This window comes from Otolemur garnettii, unplaced genomic scaffold (assembly GCF_000181295.1).
Source record: "Otolemur garnettii isolate 467f Iridium unplaced genomic scaffold, OtoGar3 scaffold00094, whole genome shotgun sequence".
NCBI lineage: Eukaryota > Metazoa > Chordata > Mammalia > Primates > Galagidae > Otolemur > Otolemur garnettii.
In genome coordinates this window covers 1,980,665-1,993,806 of record NW_003852489.1, presented here as the reverse complement: position 1 = coordinate 1,993,806, position 13,142 = coordinate 1,980,665, and the positions used below count along the sequence as shown (strand labels likewise).

At 48.6% G+C, this 13,142-nt stretch overlaps 1 protein-coding gene across 1 annotated transcript; it reads left to right on the top strand.

The window, feature by feature from the left end:
* Positions 1-7,823: 7,823 nt before the first annotated feature.
* Positions 7,824-8,100, top strand: LOC111727107 (cytochrome c oxidase subunit 6C-like). Its single transcript, XM_023516629.1, has one exon. The coding sequence runs from the start codon at positions 7,873-7,875 to the stop codon at positions 8,098-8,100; it is 228 nt and encodes a 75-aa protein (XP_023372397.1). The 5' UTR covers positions 7,824-7,872.
* Positions 8,101-13,142: the final 5,042 nt, after the last annotated feature.

Sequence of the window (13,142 nt, the reverse complement as noted above, 5' to 3'; positions counted from 1 at the left end):
GTCCCTCACTGCCCTCACCCTATCGCTGGGATGTAGCTACCTCGCTGTGGCAGAACAATGCGGGCTGTCAGCTTTTATTAAGCATGTAGGGGGAAAGAGCTACACTTCAGGTGGCTGAGAGCTTACAAATACTTCGCTTGGTTCTATGAGCCCTGAGTTTCTCTCCTGGTGGCCAATACACTTATTTTAGACTGCTTCTATTCCTCTTTTCTCTCCTTCTTGCCCTCTCCCCTCCCCCAAATCTAAATAGCACATTAGGGGAGGGCCTTTGTAAGGTCATAAACGCCAAGAACACAGCCCTGGACATGCATGGAGAGGACTTGTCCTTCCTAGTCCAGCAGCCCAGCAGGCAGCAGATCGGGATGCCAGGTGGGGAGGGTGGCAGGTGGAGGGGCGGTGAGAGGAAAGGAGGCCACCGCTTCTTCCCCAGGCCGGGCAGCGCACCAGGAATTCCCCTTGCAGCTTAGGGTTCTGTGTGTGTGTTCGGTGTGCTAACATGCAGCCCCAGGTGACTTCCAGAATCCCAGCATCCAGAGAAAGGGCCCCCAGAGGGAAGCACAGGCCTCTTTAGAAGGATGTATTTCCAGGCAGAGGGAGAGATTTGCCCTAAGAGGGAATGAGGTGCCGGCGTGGCTGCTGGGATTCCCCTGTCAGAGCTCTGAAAAGAGTCAGCTGTGTTCAAGGAAGCTGTGTGGCTGGCAGGCCAGAGTGTAGCCACCATGCTTTGAAATCTGGGACACACGTGACCGTGAGCAGCAAGCGTAACTTGTCAGTGTTCCCAGCTCTGATGATACTCACATCTACCTCATGGGGCTGATGTGAGGACTGGATGAGATTCTGGGTGTGAAACTTGAACCGTCATGCTTTGCTCATTGTAAATGCTCAGTAAACTCTGACTGCCAAATTGTCTCTGTCTCAGACTCCAGGCCCCCTACTCTCTTGACTCCCACTTGGCAGTGCTATCATTCACCTCTGTACTTCTCAGGTAGATGGTAACTCTCGAGTACTCTTCCCCACAGCAGCAGAACCGGCCAGAGGTCTCTGGGCTGCATGGGCTGTGCCCTCTGGGATGTCCTCTAAGGCCCAGCTCCTCCCTTACACCAGATGCTTCCCGTCTCAGATTGCTGCAGTATGGGAGAAGGTTGCAGGAAGGTCAATAAATCAAAAATAGCATGCCTAAACTGAAACTCAGTCAGGTCTCCAACTTCAGAGTCCCGGGGAGCTCCGAGAAGAGTTCAGGCTCTTATTTAAATAACTCAGCCACTGGCCTTTAGATCAGAATCCTAAGTAGAAGCCCAAAGCTCAATGTGTTCATTGTTCTCTCCTCTCATTTAACGTTAACCTGAATTTGGCTTTGAGCTGATTCATCCCAGCACTTACTAAGAGGCACCATCTACAAATCACTCAGTAAATGCCTGTCCACAGATGAACACCCACCTGGGTGGAAGGGAGCTCATACATGAGTAAGTGGAGACTCGGCGAGTTTAAGAAATTCGCACAAGGCCTTAAAGCCAAGTGAGTAGTCAGGTTGTGCCCCAACACTCTAGCACTTAATCCTTCCCTTCTATCCCAGCACCTCCATGAGCTTTTAATTAATCACCTACCAGAGGCAGACATGATATTTGTTGAGATTTGTCAACAGTTAACATGTTCAAATGCGCAGTTTTCATAAATGATCAATGGCTTGATCGTAATCTATCAAGCCAGTGTGTAAAGACACACAGCCACACACAAGCCAGTGTATAAAGACACACAGCCACGCATAAGTCAGTGTGTAAAGATGTACAGCCACACGTAAGTCAATGTATAAAGACATACAGTTCTTTTCCAAAACACCAAAATTTCTTTGAAACTCAACCTCTCGCTAATGATCTCAAAGTGCTTTGGGGAATAATCTTTTCTAAAAACGAAGCCGGTTGCAAGCTTGCAGTGGACAAATACAGCCCCAAGTTGTCTCATAAATCTTTCTTTAATGAGCACAGGAGTGGACGCGTTAACCAGTGTTGACTATGCTGACGTTGCTGAAATATTTGGGAGTCTGAAGGCTTCTATGGCTTTGCTTTTGAATACATTTAAAGTAAAAACTCTCCTTATGTCCAGTGAGGTCATGGTAGGACAGCAAAATGGTCTGCACAGGGCTATGAAGTGCTGAGAATTGAACCATGCTTGTGGGAATGCAGATTTTCACAGGTGCCTACAGCAGAATATAAACTTTTTTCTATCTCTGGACCTTAATTTTTTCCTAAGTTTGGATAAGCAAACTCAAATAGTTTCTAAGATTCTTTCTAGACCCACTTTTCTATAATGTTGTGTCTCAATGTCAGGCACATTTGAAGATAACATAAAACATGATTCTATTATACAACAACTTTTTTAAAGCACTTGTTAATGCGGCAGTCTCTGTCTTGTGCCATTTTTAATTCCCATTTTTAAAATCAGAAAATTAAGGTCCAGAGAGGTTGAATGATTTATCCGAAGTCACACAGCTAGTTAAGAGGCAGAGCTGGTATTCACAAAGGTAGTTGGGCTCCCCAGCTCCAGATTTTTGCTGTGGCCAAGTGTGCAAATGCACCTCCACAGAGCTGGAAGTCCATAGCTGCAACTGGAGGGTCACCAGGCAGCCCCTCTGTCCCCTGCCCAAGACCTCTATAGCACCCACACAGAGGACACTCAGAGCCAGGCTGCAAGTATAAAACTTAAATAACTGTGTTATCAAGGGTATAAAGTCCTTTCTCAGATTTCACAGCAAAGGTGTGAGAGCTAAGGCTCTTCTCTCTTACCACTTTTATTGCCCTCGAGTGAACTCACCTGCTGATGGGTCATATACGTATTCATATATCCAGGTCTGGAGCAGAGAGTGCCTGGCTGGAGATCAGAACCAGACTCCTGCCTTGATTGGCTCTGCTTCTAACCAGTGGTGTGACCTCTGTAGCTACCAGTCTCTCTGGGCTTTGTGATCTTTATTTGCATGAAGGCAGGTGGATTAGATTAATGTCATAAACCCCAGGCCTGAGGCCAAATTGGGTTTTATTTTAGTATGCACAGTGATTTTTTAAAAAGAATTTGAATTAAGTTGCCAGTAATTAAAATAGGGAGTGTTCACATAAAAACGTAAGTCTTTAGAATCTCCTGAAACCTGGACGAGCTGGTGGATTCGAACCTTCCCCTCCCACAGTGCAAAGAGTAGGGGATGGGTTGTTGCTGCCTTTGTGGGCAGGCCCATCCACTGTCTTGCCACAATCCTCACCATACCACTTGGGTTTGCTCTTAACCCAGTTTATATTCCTTCTTGGTCTCATCTGTGTTTGTAACCCCTGGACTCCAGTGTCACCAAGGCACTGGTCCCATCTAAGCTAACATAGGTGTTCACTCTGGTCTCTGTGCTTCAGGGGACTGGAAAGCTCCCCTTCCTTTTCTGCCTCCTCATTATGGGGAGCTTGGAAGCTTTTGAGTGTCTGAGTCTCTCACAGACTTGGGAGAGGTGGAAAGCTGTGTTCTTTGTGCTGTCCTGTCCTTGGTTTTTGTTGTTGTTGTTGTGTTTGTTTTGTTGCTGATGTTGCTTTGGCTACTGGTTGGTGGAGAGTTAGGCGGAAGCTTGGAAGATGTCACCTTCTTTTTAACACCAGGCTTCCACTCAATTTGACTCCACTCTGGAAGGGGGATGGATGTCTAGGCACTAGACAGACCCCAGCTATGTGGGTCACCAGGATCCCTACTGGACACATCTCTGCCTGGTCCTTTTCACAAAGCCTCTGCTTTTCAGACATTAATTGTTGTCAAATGCAACTTATTTTCTAATCCTTTCAGGCCCCGTTTAAAACCTTCTGCTTTATTTTACCTTTTCGATAAAGTCACTGAGGCCCCCCCCCTTTTTTTAAATGGATTTGCCAGTTATTGTCCAGTTTGACAAATTGGATTCTTAAAGCTGATTCTTTGGAGAAAAGGATGCCATGTGACAAGACAAGAAACAGCTCATCCTCAAATCAGGAGGATAAATAAAAAAATAAATAAATAAAAGCAACCCCAATCTCCAGCTTTCCTGTGACTCAAAGGGTGTCTCAGTTGTCACTGATAATCTAATCTTTCTATGATAGGTGAGGAACAGGACAATGGCGACCCAGCCAGGCTGTGGGTGTGATAGGCCTCTGATTAATAGGACTGTCTAATAACCCCCCCACCCCCAAGAAGATGATTAATGACATTTGATGTGAACTCTGACCTCCCCCGGCAAGAACGGAGGGAGAAAGGGAGCTGCTCCGACAGAATGGTGCATCTGCTGAAGCGAATTGACTCCTGAAAGCTTTGTTGCTGGGACGCTCTGTGTCTGGGCGAGGGGGCTGGGCCCTTCACTTGCCTGCTCTTGGGTTTTGGCCTAGCTGTATTTTACAGTTCTCACTTCTCCCAAGGACCAGCCTTTTAAAGGCCCCTAGAATACAGTGCCCCCAAAGTAATACCCTCTGGAGCCTTGGCAAGCCTCTGCTGACCTGTTGTCCTTAACCCATGAGTCTCTCCTCCTCTTCTGGTGCCAGTGCCAGAAATCAGATGAGGAGGCTTTAAAGGCCAGGCCTTCCTTGGATCGAGCCTTCCCTGGATCTTTTCACCCTATTCTCTGGGTTGACAAGGTCTGGAGTAGGTGGGAATTACCCTTTGGCAGAAAAAGTCTTTCTGTGGCTGGCAGGAAGCAGCTGAGATGCCCTCAGCACAGAAACCAGCAGGAAAATGGGGTTGTGTGAGGTGGACACCTACCTGGACAGCAGATGACATTCAGGGGGTGGGAGGACAGAGCCGCTTGGCTCCCATGGCTCAGCTGCACAACCCCCTCAAACTAGGCAGCTTCTTTGCTTAGCTCTCAGGCCAACTTGCCACATGGTATCCTCTTAATAGGGAGATACCAAAAGACACCCTGAAATGTTTCTTTCTGCTTAGCCTTTTCTGGCTTTTCTGCTTACCAAAACTGTGCTACCAAAGAGACCATTTGGTGTTTAGGTCTCAGTTATAATAATGACCAAATGATGCTAGCCAAGGAAAATGTTAATCCTGAGTTAGATCAGCCACAGTGTCAAGTGTGTCTGCCCAAGGAGCTCCCCCCTCTCCTAGAAGCAGCCTTAATTGTTGAAAACATTGAAAACAAAGGAGGCTGGGTGTGGCCCTCTGAGAGGAGAGATGGCCCAACACAAGACCAGTGGCATTGGGTGCCAGAGACACTCAGCCTGACGAGAGAAGCAAGGCAGAACCTGGGCACAGCCCTCACTTTCTGAGAATGCACTTCAGTACCACTGGGTGCCTCCCACGTGCTGAATTTGGTGTCTAGAACCTCAGCTGATGGGTTCTCAGCGACACAGGCATTCGCTGGCCAGTGGGTCATTGTCAAGCGTGGACCACATCATGGAAGTGGTACACGGGTTTAAATATTTTACAGAATTTTGGCTTTATTTGATAAATATGGGTGGCTTTGGCTTTATTTGATAAATCCAGTTCACCCAGGACAAAGATGAGCCTGGGCAGGCAAGCCTGGGCTGGTGGTTTTTTGCTTTAAAAGGACAGTGCAGCTAAAGCCCCTGTGCCTGGCACATGGGAAACACTGAAGTAGTGGAAGGAATTAGTATTATTTGTTTTTAATAAATTATTCTTCACAATGTGATGCTCGCTGAATAACCATTTGACAGTGGGCTCAATTGTGAAGAATAACAAAATTCAAGAGCATATGTGAAAATGCCGAAGATTATTGTTGAAGAAAGCGTTCCAAAGAGGAGGTGTAATTAGGGATTTTATCATTTCCTTCTAAGCTGAGAATGGAACCCTCGTGCAAGGTGAAGTCTATTGTTCACTCTCTGCCTTCGGACTATTACCGGGGTTTTGAGAGACTCATTATTGATGAGAAGTAGGGGGCTGCCTGGAATATAAAAGGCCAGTCAAGGCAGGGCATCCCCAGGGAGGAGAGAGAAGATGGGGCTGCCTCCCCCTCTCCTCCTAGGCCAGCTGTCATGCGGTGCAGATGTCGGATAAGTTAGGCCTATGTGGAGGGTATAAACAGTCACCCCGGGTTACTGGGCCAGGGCATTGACATTCACTCTCCCTCCTTAGCTGCTGGGTTAACCAAGTTCACCTCCTGCCCTGGCCAGGCTTGACTGCAAAGAACTGCCTCCCTCCCCACCACCGGGAGGCTATTGAATAACAACAGGCCAGAACTCTGGCCAAAGCATCCAACTGATGCAAGATGACCTGGAGAATGACCCCTCCCTGGAGAAGACTAGGGAGGAAGGGGGAAAAACAGCTCAGAAATCACGAAGGTGAGAAGACACACCGCCTTAGTTTCCAAGCAATACCAAGAAACAGCTGTGACACGAGTTAAGTTTTAACCTTCCATCCGGAAGTTTTGCGGTCTGGTATTACTCAGGGCATCTCAGCCTCTGATTAACTCAGGGATTCTTAAAATTGACCAGTCATCAGAATCATCTGGAGGGCTTGTCGAAATACAGACTGCTTGGCCCCATCTCCCAGAATTGCCAACTCAGAAGGTCCAGGTGGGGCTGAGAATGTGCATTCTAACAGGTTCCCAGGTGATGCTGATGCTGTTGGTCTGAGGACCTCATTTTAAGAATCACTGAATTACCTACCATGTTTTACTGAAAGTAAGACACTGTCTTATATTTATTTTTTCTCAAGAAGACACACAATGGCTTATTTTCAGGGGATGTCTTATTTTTATTAAGTATAATACAAGAATCTACATTTATTCAAATACAGTTAAGTCTTCTTCTGGAACCTGACAGGGTGAGCTGACCTTGTTGGTGGGGCTGGTGCTAGTGATGCGTGAACTCCTTTCCCCTAGCTGTTTGCATGTGCACAATAGGATGCCTGTGACGGCAGTTACCACGCGTGCACACATGCACCCGTGCACGTGCCAACGGCTCAGAGAAAGGAGCTGTGGCAGATAAAAGGTATTCTAGTCCTCCTTACCACTCTGCGCAGAAATGCAGGGTGATTTAATCACTAGGTCTCATTATCGGGGTAGGGCTTATATTTAACAAATGCATAGAAATCCTGCTAGGGCTTATTTTTGGGGTAGGTCTTATATTCGGGGAAACATGGTAGATGGATGGTAGGCATCAGAACGGTTTGGGGGATCTAATTATAAATGCTGATTTCTAGGCCCCTTGTACAGTCATAACTGCAATAAGTGGACTATCAGATGGTAGTTGTTTGGGCAAGAAAGATGTTTAACCATGTATCATTTAGATTGCAGGTAGATAACTGCAGGTTTTATGTAGGGTCTCAGTGATGTTATAAGAAAATGGAGACTTAAAAAAAATCCTTCTGATTGTTTATCCTCAGCACAGCTGAATTAGCATCCTTGGGATTGTTGCCTATGATTGTCGAATACCTGTCGCAGTTCCAGCCATTACGATCTCCCACAATTGCTTCCAAGGTAGAAGGGGTGATCCCCTCCCCCTTTCTCTCTCTCCCTCTATATAAATATCATTGCTTTTCTTCTCTTCAGATGCAGTATTCTTTCCACAAGTCTTCATTTTACAACTCATTGGCCAGAAGTGGGTCACAAGCCTGCCTTAAACAAACCACCAGCAGCAGGAAATGGAAATACTGAATGCACCCAGGCTTACCTCCTCGGGTTCTGGGGGGTTCCCCTTTCCTGAGCATGTTACTGCTGGATCAAAATTGGGATTCCATGACCCCAGGAAGAAAAGAACATTACTGGTCAGTGACTAGTGGTGACTGCCCTAGCCTGAGTGACTAACCTGTCCTGGTTTTCTTGGGACTGGTGCAATTTTAAAACTGAAAGCCTTGAGCTGTGTGTACCTCAGCTGGGAAGGACGCGTTGAGGTTGGGAACCCATCAAGGACAGTAACTACCATGGCTTCCAGTGCTTTGGCCAAACCTCAGATGCGTGGCCTCTTGGCCAGGCGCCTGCGGATTCATATTGTTGGAGCATTTGTTGTATCCCTGGGGGTTGCAGTTTTCTATAAGTTTGCTGTGGCTGAACCAAGAAAGAAGGCATATGCAGATTTCTACAGAAATTATGATTCTATGAAAGATTTTGAGGAGATGAAGAAGGCTGGTGTCTTTCAGAGCATCAAATAATTTTGAAATACAAAGAATTTCTTTGGGCTGATTTACATAGACATCTGTCACTGACCTGTGTTCCTGAGCTATGAATATGAGTGATAAATAAACTGTTATTAAATTCAAAAAAAAAAAAACTGAAAGCCTTACATTTGGAAAATTCTGTGGTTCGGGGCAAATCAAGATAGTTGCTCACCCTAAGTCCAGGCTCCCAAGACCTTCTGAATTAGAATCTGTTGGGGAGGAAACCCAGACCTGAAGAACGACTTTTTAACACTCTCCCAGGGTGATTCTGATGTATGTCAAAGTAGGTTGACACATTCCCATCTAACCCTGGAGCAGGAGGGAAGCTCAGAAGGGAGGTGGGTACAACTTGAGACTGGGGACCCTCACACGGTCGAATGCAACCCAAGCCTAGAGGGACCTGGGATCTGTGAATTCCATCCCAGCCTGTTTCTCGTCCCCCTGCCAGAAGGGGCGGTGTGACTTAGAGTCTCCCCACTCTGGACAATCTCAATACCCTGCAGCCAACCGTGTCAGGCCCCTTATCAAAGAACCTGTGGTGCCGGAATTTCCGTACTGTCTCCCCAGAAGATTGCAAGTCCCCTGAGGACAGAGCCCAAGGTGAGCTGTTTTCTGTCCTGAGCATCCATCACCCTCTCTGTCTTATCTCAGTCATTGGATAAATGTGTGTTGAACATATACGTGAATGAATGAATGAATGGTGTATTCAGGATACAGGAGGCTGTATTCTTAAATATAAAGATAAATTCTGGCCACTGCACCCCAAGCCAACCCTGTAACAGCCAAATGCCCAGAGCATAGAAAGGTCCCCACATCCCCAGGGGGCCAGCAGGGCTCTGGGTGGTCTGGTGGGGTGGGTATAGGGTCAGACTCCTCCCAGGACTCTAGAAGATTGTGTCCCCGCTCCCGGGGCCATCCTTGCAGGCATCTGTGGGAGCAGTGCATGTCCCCAATGCACGGTAACTTTCCGATGGTTTGAGCTCATTACTCATCCTTAGGAGTCCTAGTGTCTGGAGTTTTCCAGGTGATCAAAGCTTCTCTGTCTGGAGCAGCCAGGCAGGCCCTGGTGTCTGTCACCAGTAATCTCCCAGCCTCGCCAGGCAGACAGTTAAGTAACCCGGGAAGGAGGGGATTTGGTTTTTAAGCTCACATAATTCAGCCTGACACCCCGACATGCAGACAGTGGCTGTGGCTCTGCCCTGAGGAAGTTGTCCCTGGTTGGAGGGGTAAGGCTGACAAGAGCAGAAGCTCATCTCCACATGGGTTATTTTGAAGCCTGTGGGCATCTCTCCCCACCCTGTTCTGGGCAGGCTGGGGCTGGGAGGGAGAAGCAGCCATCCATGTAACACACACCCATCGCCCCTCCTGCCGTTGTGTGTGAGATTTGCTTTCAAGTGATACCCTCACCCTTTGATCTCCCAGGACCAGGATCTCCTAACAGGGCTCCTTTCTTGCCCTTGGTCTCTGACTGGGTTCAATTTGCCTCCCCAGCCCCAAATCCCTCAACACTCCCCATAGTCTACATCACTGGGCTGGAAGTGTGTCACAGGCCCGAAGTCCGGAGTGAGACCATAGCACATGATATTTGCGCAGGTTTTAACATTTCAGTAAAAATCATGAACGTTGGGTGGTGCCTGTGGTTCAAGGGCAGGGCGCCGGCTCCATATGCTAGAGGTGGTGGGTTCAAGCCCAGCCCTGGCCAAAAACAAAAACAAAAACAAACAAAAAAAATCATGAACGTCTTCAGCGCTGGGGAAAAAGAAATTCAAAGGATGCTTAAAACAATTTGCAAATATTCCATTTCCTGATTTTTTAAAAAAAAGTTGGACTAAAAAATTTGGCCTAGAAATAAGTTGTTCTGGTTTTATACAAACTTGGCTACGAAAAAGTTTGCTCATCCCTGCCCTAAACAGCTCTGCCTCTACCACTCTTCCCGTCAACATGGAAAGCAAAGTCTGAACAAAGAGTCCACTTGGGAAGCTGATCAGTCTGGGAAATGGAAATGGCTTTGCTAAAGAGTTTATGTAAATGTCCAAGTATCAGCGTCACAACGGGCCATTAAATAAAATTAGTGCTGAGGATGGGGTAATCAACATTCTGACCCCCAACATTGGCAATGGGCCTGATGCCAAGAGCTTCCCAGAGTGCAACTGGGGTCACCCTGCTGGCCCAAGGACTGGGGGACTCGAGGACTCTCTTTCATGCAGATGTCCTTGCTGGGCTAAGTTCTGTGCTAGTTCTGTGTAAGTGGGGGCATGGTGGGTAGCAAACATCACCATTCCTCCAGACTGCTTCAGAGGGCCCTTCTAGTGAAGTCCTGGCTCTCCCAGGCTGGAGAAAGGCCAACTTGTGTCCAAGGCCTGCTCCTGTGTCTTCAGATCCAATCCCACCAGGATGTTTTACATATTTTAATTAAAGTGTCGCTCCGGGCTGGCAGGTCCTCTGATAGATGGCTCTGATCCGAGGTGTAGAGTTGCGGTGGTGTGAAACGTGGCACCCACCGATGCCCTCCTGCTCTCCAGAGTGCCTTGGCTCACGCCTCTGGAGGCATCTGCTCAGTTCCAGGAGGAGCCCTGAGCCTGTGGCAGGGGCAGGGGAGCAGGTGGGTCAGGGATGGGAGGTGGTTTAAGGTGGGAAAGCGTCAGGGGCAGTTTCCGAGGCCCAGCTGGTGGGTGGGCTGTGGGTGAGTCCCATTCCAGCAACCACACAGCCCTGTGGACACTCCTTAGCAGTGTCAAATTATGACAAATGGCATGGGTAAAAGTTGCAGGGTGGCAGCTGCCACATCTCAGAGGGAAGCAGGTATTTTTAGCACTGTGCCTTGGAGCTCTGGGGCCAGTTAATTAATCATGTGAGCAACACTGAGGTTTGTTCTTGACCCAGGTCCCCACCCCCCATCCCAGCCTTGTCCCCATTCCCCCGACTGGAATATCAGCTACAGAGGTGGGAAGTGTGCACAGCTGGCACGGCCCCGGGCAGCCCTCACAACTCTGGGGACACCAGTCCCTCCTCCTGCTTCTAGGGACCTCCAGCCACAAGGGCCTCCTCTATGCTCCCCAAGCCCCCTCCTGCCCAAATCCTCTCCACTTGCTGTCCTTCTGGAACATCATCCCCAGATTTCCTCGTCCTTCTTGTCTTGCCCCAACTTGCACCCATCCCACAAAGGCCCTCCCTAGCCCACCCCCACCTGCCGGGCTTTCACCTTCCCCTGCTTATCTCCTTCTGAGACCTGGCACCAGCCCAAACCAACTTATTTGCAGGTTGCGCACTTTACTGTCTGTCTCCTTCCACTGCAACGCCACCTGCTTGAGAGCAGGAGTCTTCTCTGTCTTGTTCACCCTCCTGAATCCCAGTTGCCTATCTCAGCGCACACAGAGAAGGTCCCAGGGAACGTCACTGAATAAGTGGGTGGATGTATGGATGGCTGGATGGCTGGGTGGAAGACGAGATAAGACCTTTTATGAGCACATCTGCCAGCTGTGTAGCAGCATCTTCCCCAGGCCATGGGAGGCATGGAACCAGGGGATTCTTGAAATGTTGGAGGCCCAGTGCGGCTCCACACAAACCTTTCTCTCCTCCCCCCAATACAAAAGGCCTGACTAGCCCTACCCCAAAGATTCCCGCCAGAAGGACTCTAGCCCACCAGATTCCTCCAACAGGTAGTGGAATCTATCTACTTCAAAAGAGGCCTCCACCTACCCTCAGTGCAGGTGCCATCTTTGCCCTGCCCAGGTGGGTCTCTGTCGGCTTTGAATAAATCTGGCCCGAACCTCTCCGTTCCCGGTCTCGTCTCTGGGTGCTGCCGCATAACCTTTCAGGTAACAGAATGGCTAACTAGGGCCAACAGCTGCCCTCTATCCTCCAGAAATCTCCCATCACATACTCTTTTGGGTTTGTGACAGATTGCTCTGAATTCTGGGTTTTTTAAATTGTTTCTTGGGGATGGGGAGACCAGTTTTAAGAGACTCCTAAGAGACTATTTCTCCACTTCTGCTTGAAAGCTGGCATGGCTAGGGGGACTGCTTGGGGGATTCTGCAGGACCCCTTCACTGAATCTTTTAAGTATAATTATTCTTTGTGAGAGACACAGTTGGTTGCTGATTCTCCCCTTTCTTGCTTGAGAACAGAACTTCACTTTGGTTCTGGTATTCAGAGGCTTGTGCTTCTGCTTCAGGAAATCCCCACCTGGCCCCAGTTCCAGCAAGGGAATTGTGATGGGTGTGAGCCATTTGCCGGAGCTCTACCTCCAGCCAGCGATGGGTGAGAAATGGCCCAGGAATGTGGCTTGAAAGGGATGTGAGGGGCTTCTAGCTTCCGAGGGTTTCCCTCACTTTTAAGGAGACACACGAAGGACTGCACCTGTGTCGTGTTCCTTTTCCCGGTCCAAGTACGGATCGAGGTGGGATAGGGTGGGGTGCTGGGGAAGTCACGTGGCTTTCATTTGCAGGTCATGGGCAGGGCCCAACAGGAATGGTGCTCAGACCCCTGGGTTTCCTATCTGGGGACCTATTAAACATGCGGGCTATTGAGTCCCACCCTGTTTGGGTTGAATCTGATTCTCATGGGGTGGGTCCTGGATTTTTGTGGGGTTGACATGCGCCTCTTGTCCCCCCATCATCCCGAGACACGGGAGTCTGTGATTCACTGAAATGGATCAAGGGCAGCAACACCCATTTAGCAGTGGGGTTCAAAGCCAATGATATCTTGCCATGAGAAGTTAGACCTCCTTTCTGTTGGTACCTTGAAGGGGACAGATTGGCTTTCTTGTTTTCCTATAATACGGAAGGAAATTTTGTGAGGAAGGCAGAGCCTCCACTATGAACATTCAGAACTTGCACGCTGAGTTGCCCTGGTGAGGGCATTGCCTGGAGGGCTCCTGGGGCCATCAAGCCCTGGGCGGTTCTGCCATAGCACTCCCTTACTCTCAGCCTCGGTGTGCTCATGTGGAAATACCGTCTTCCCTTCTGGTTCTGAGAAGTGAAGTGAAACCTCACCAAAAACACTCAGAAAATAAAGAAATTGCTGTTCCTGCTCTG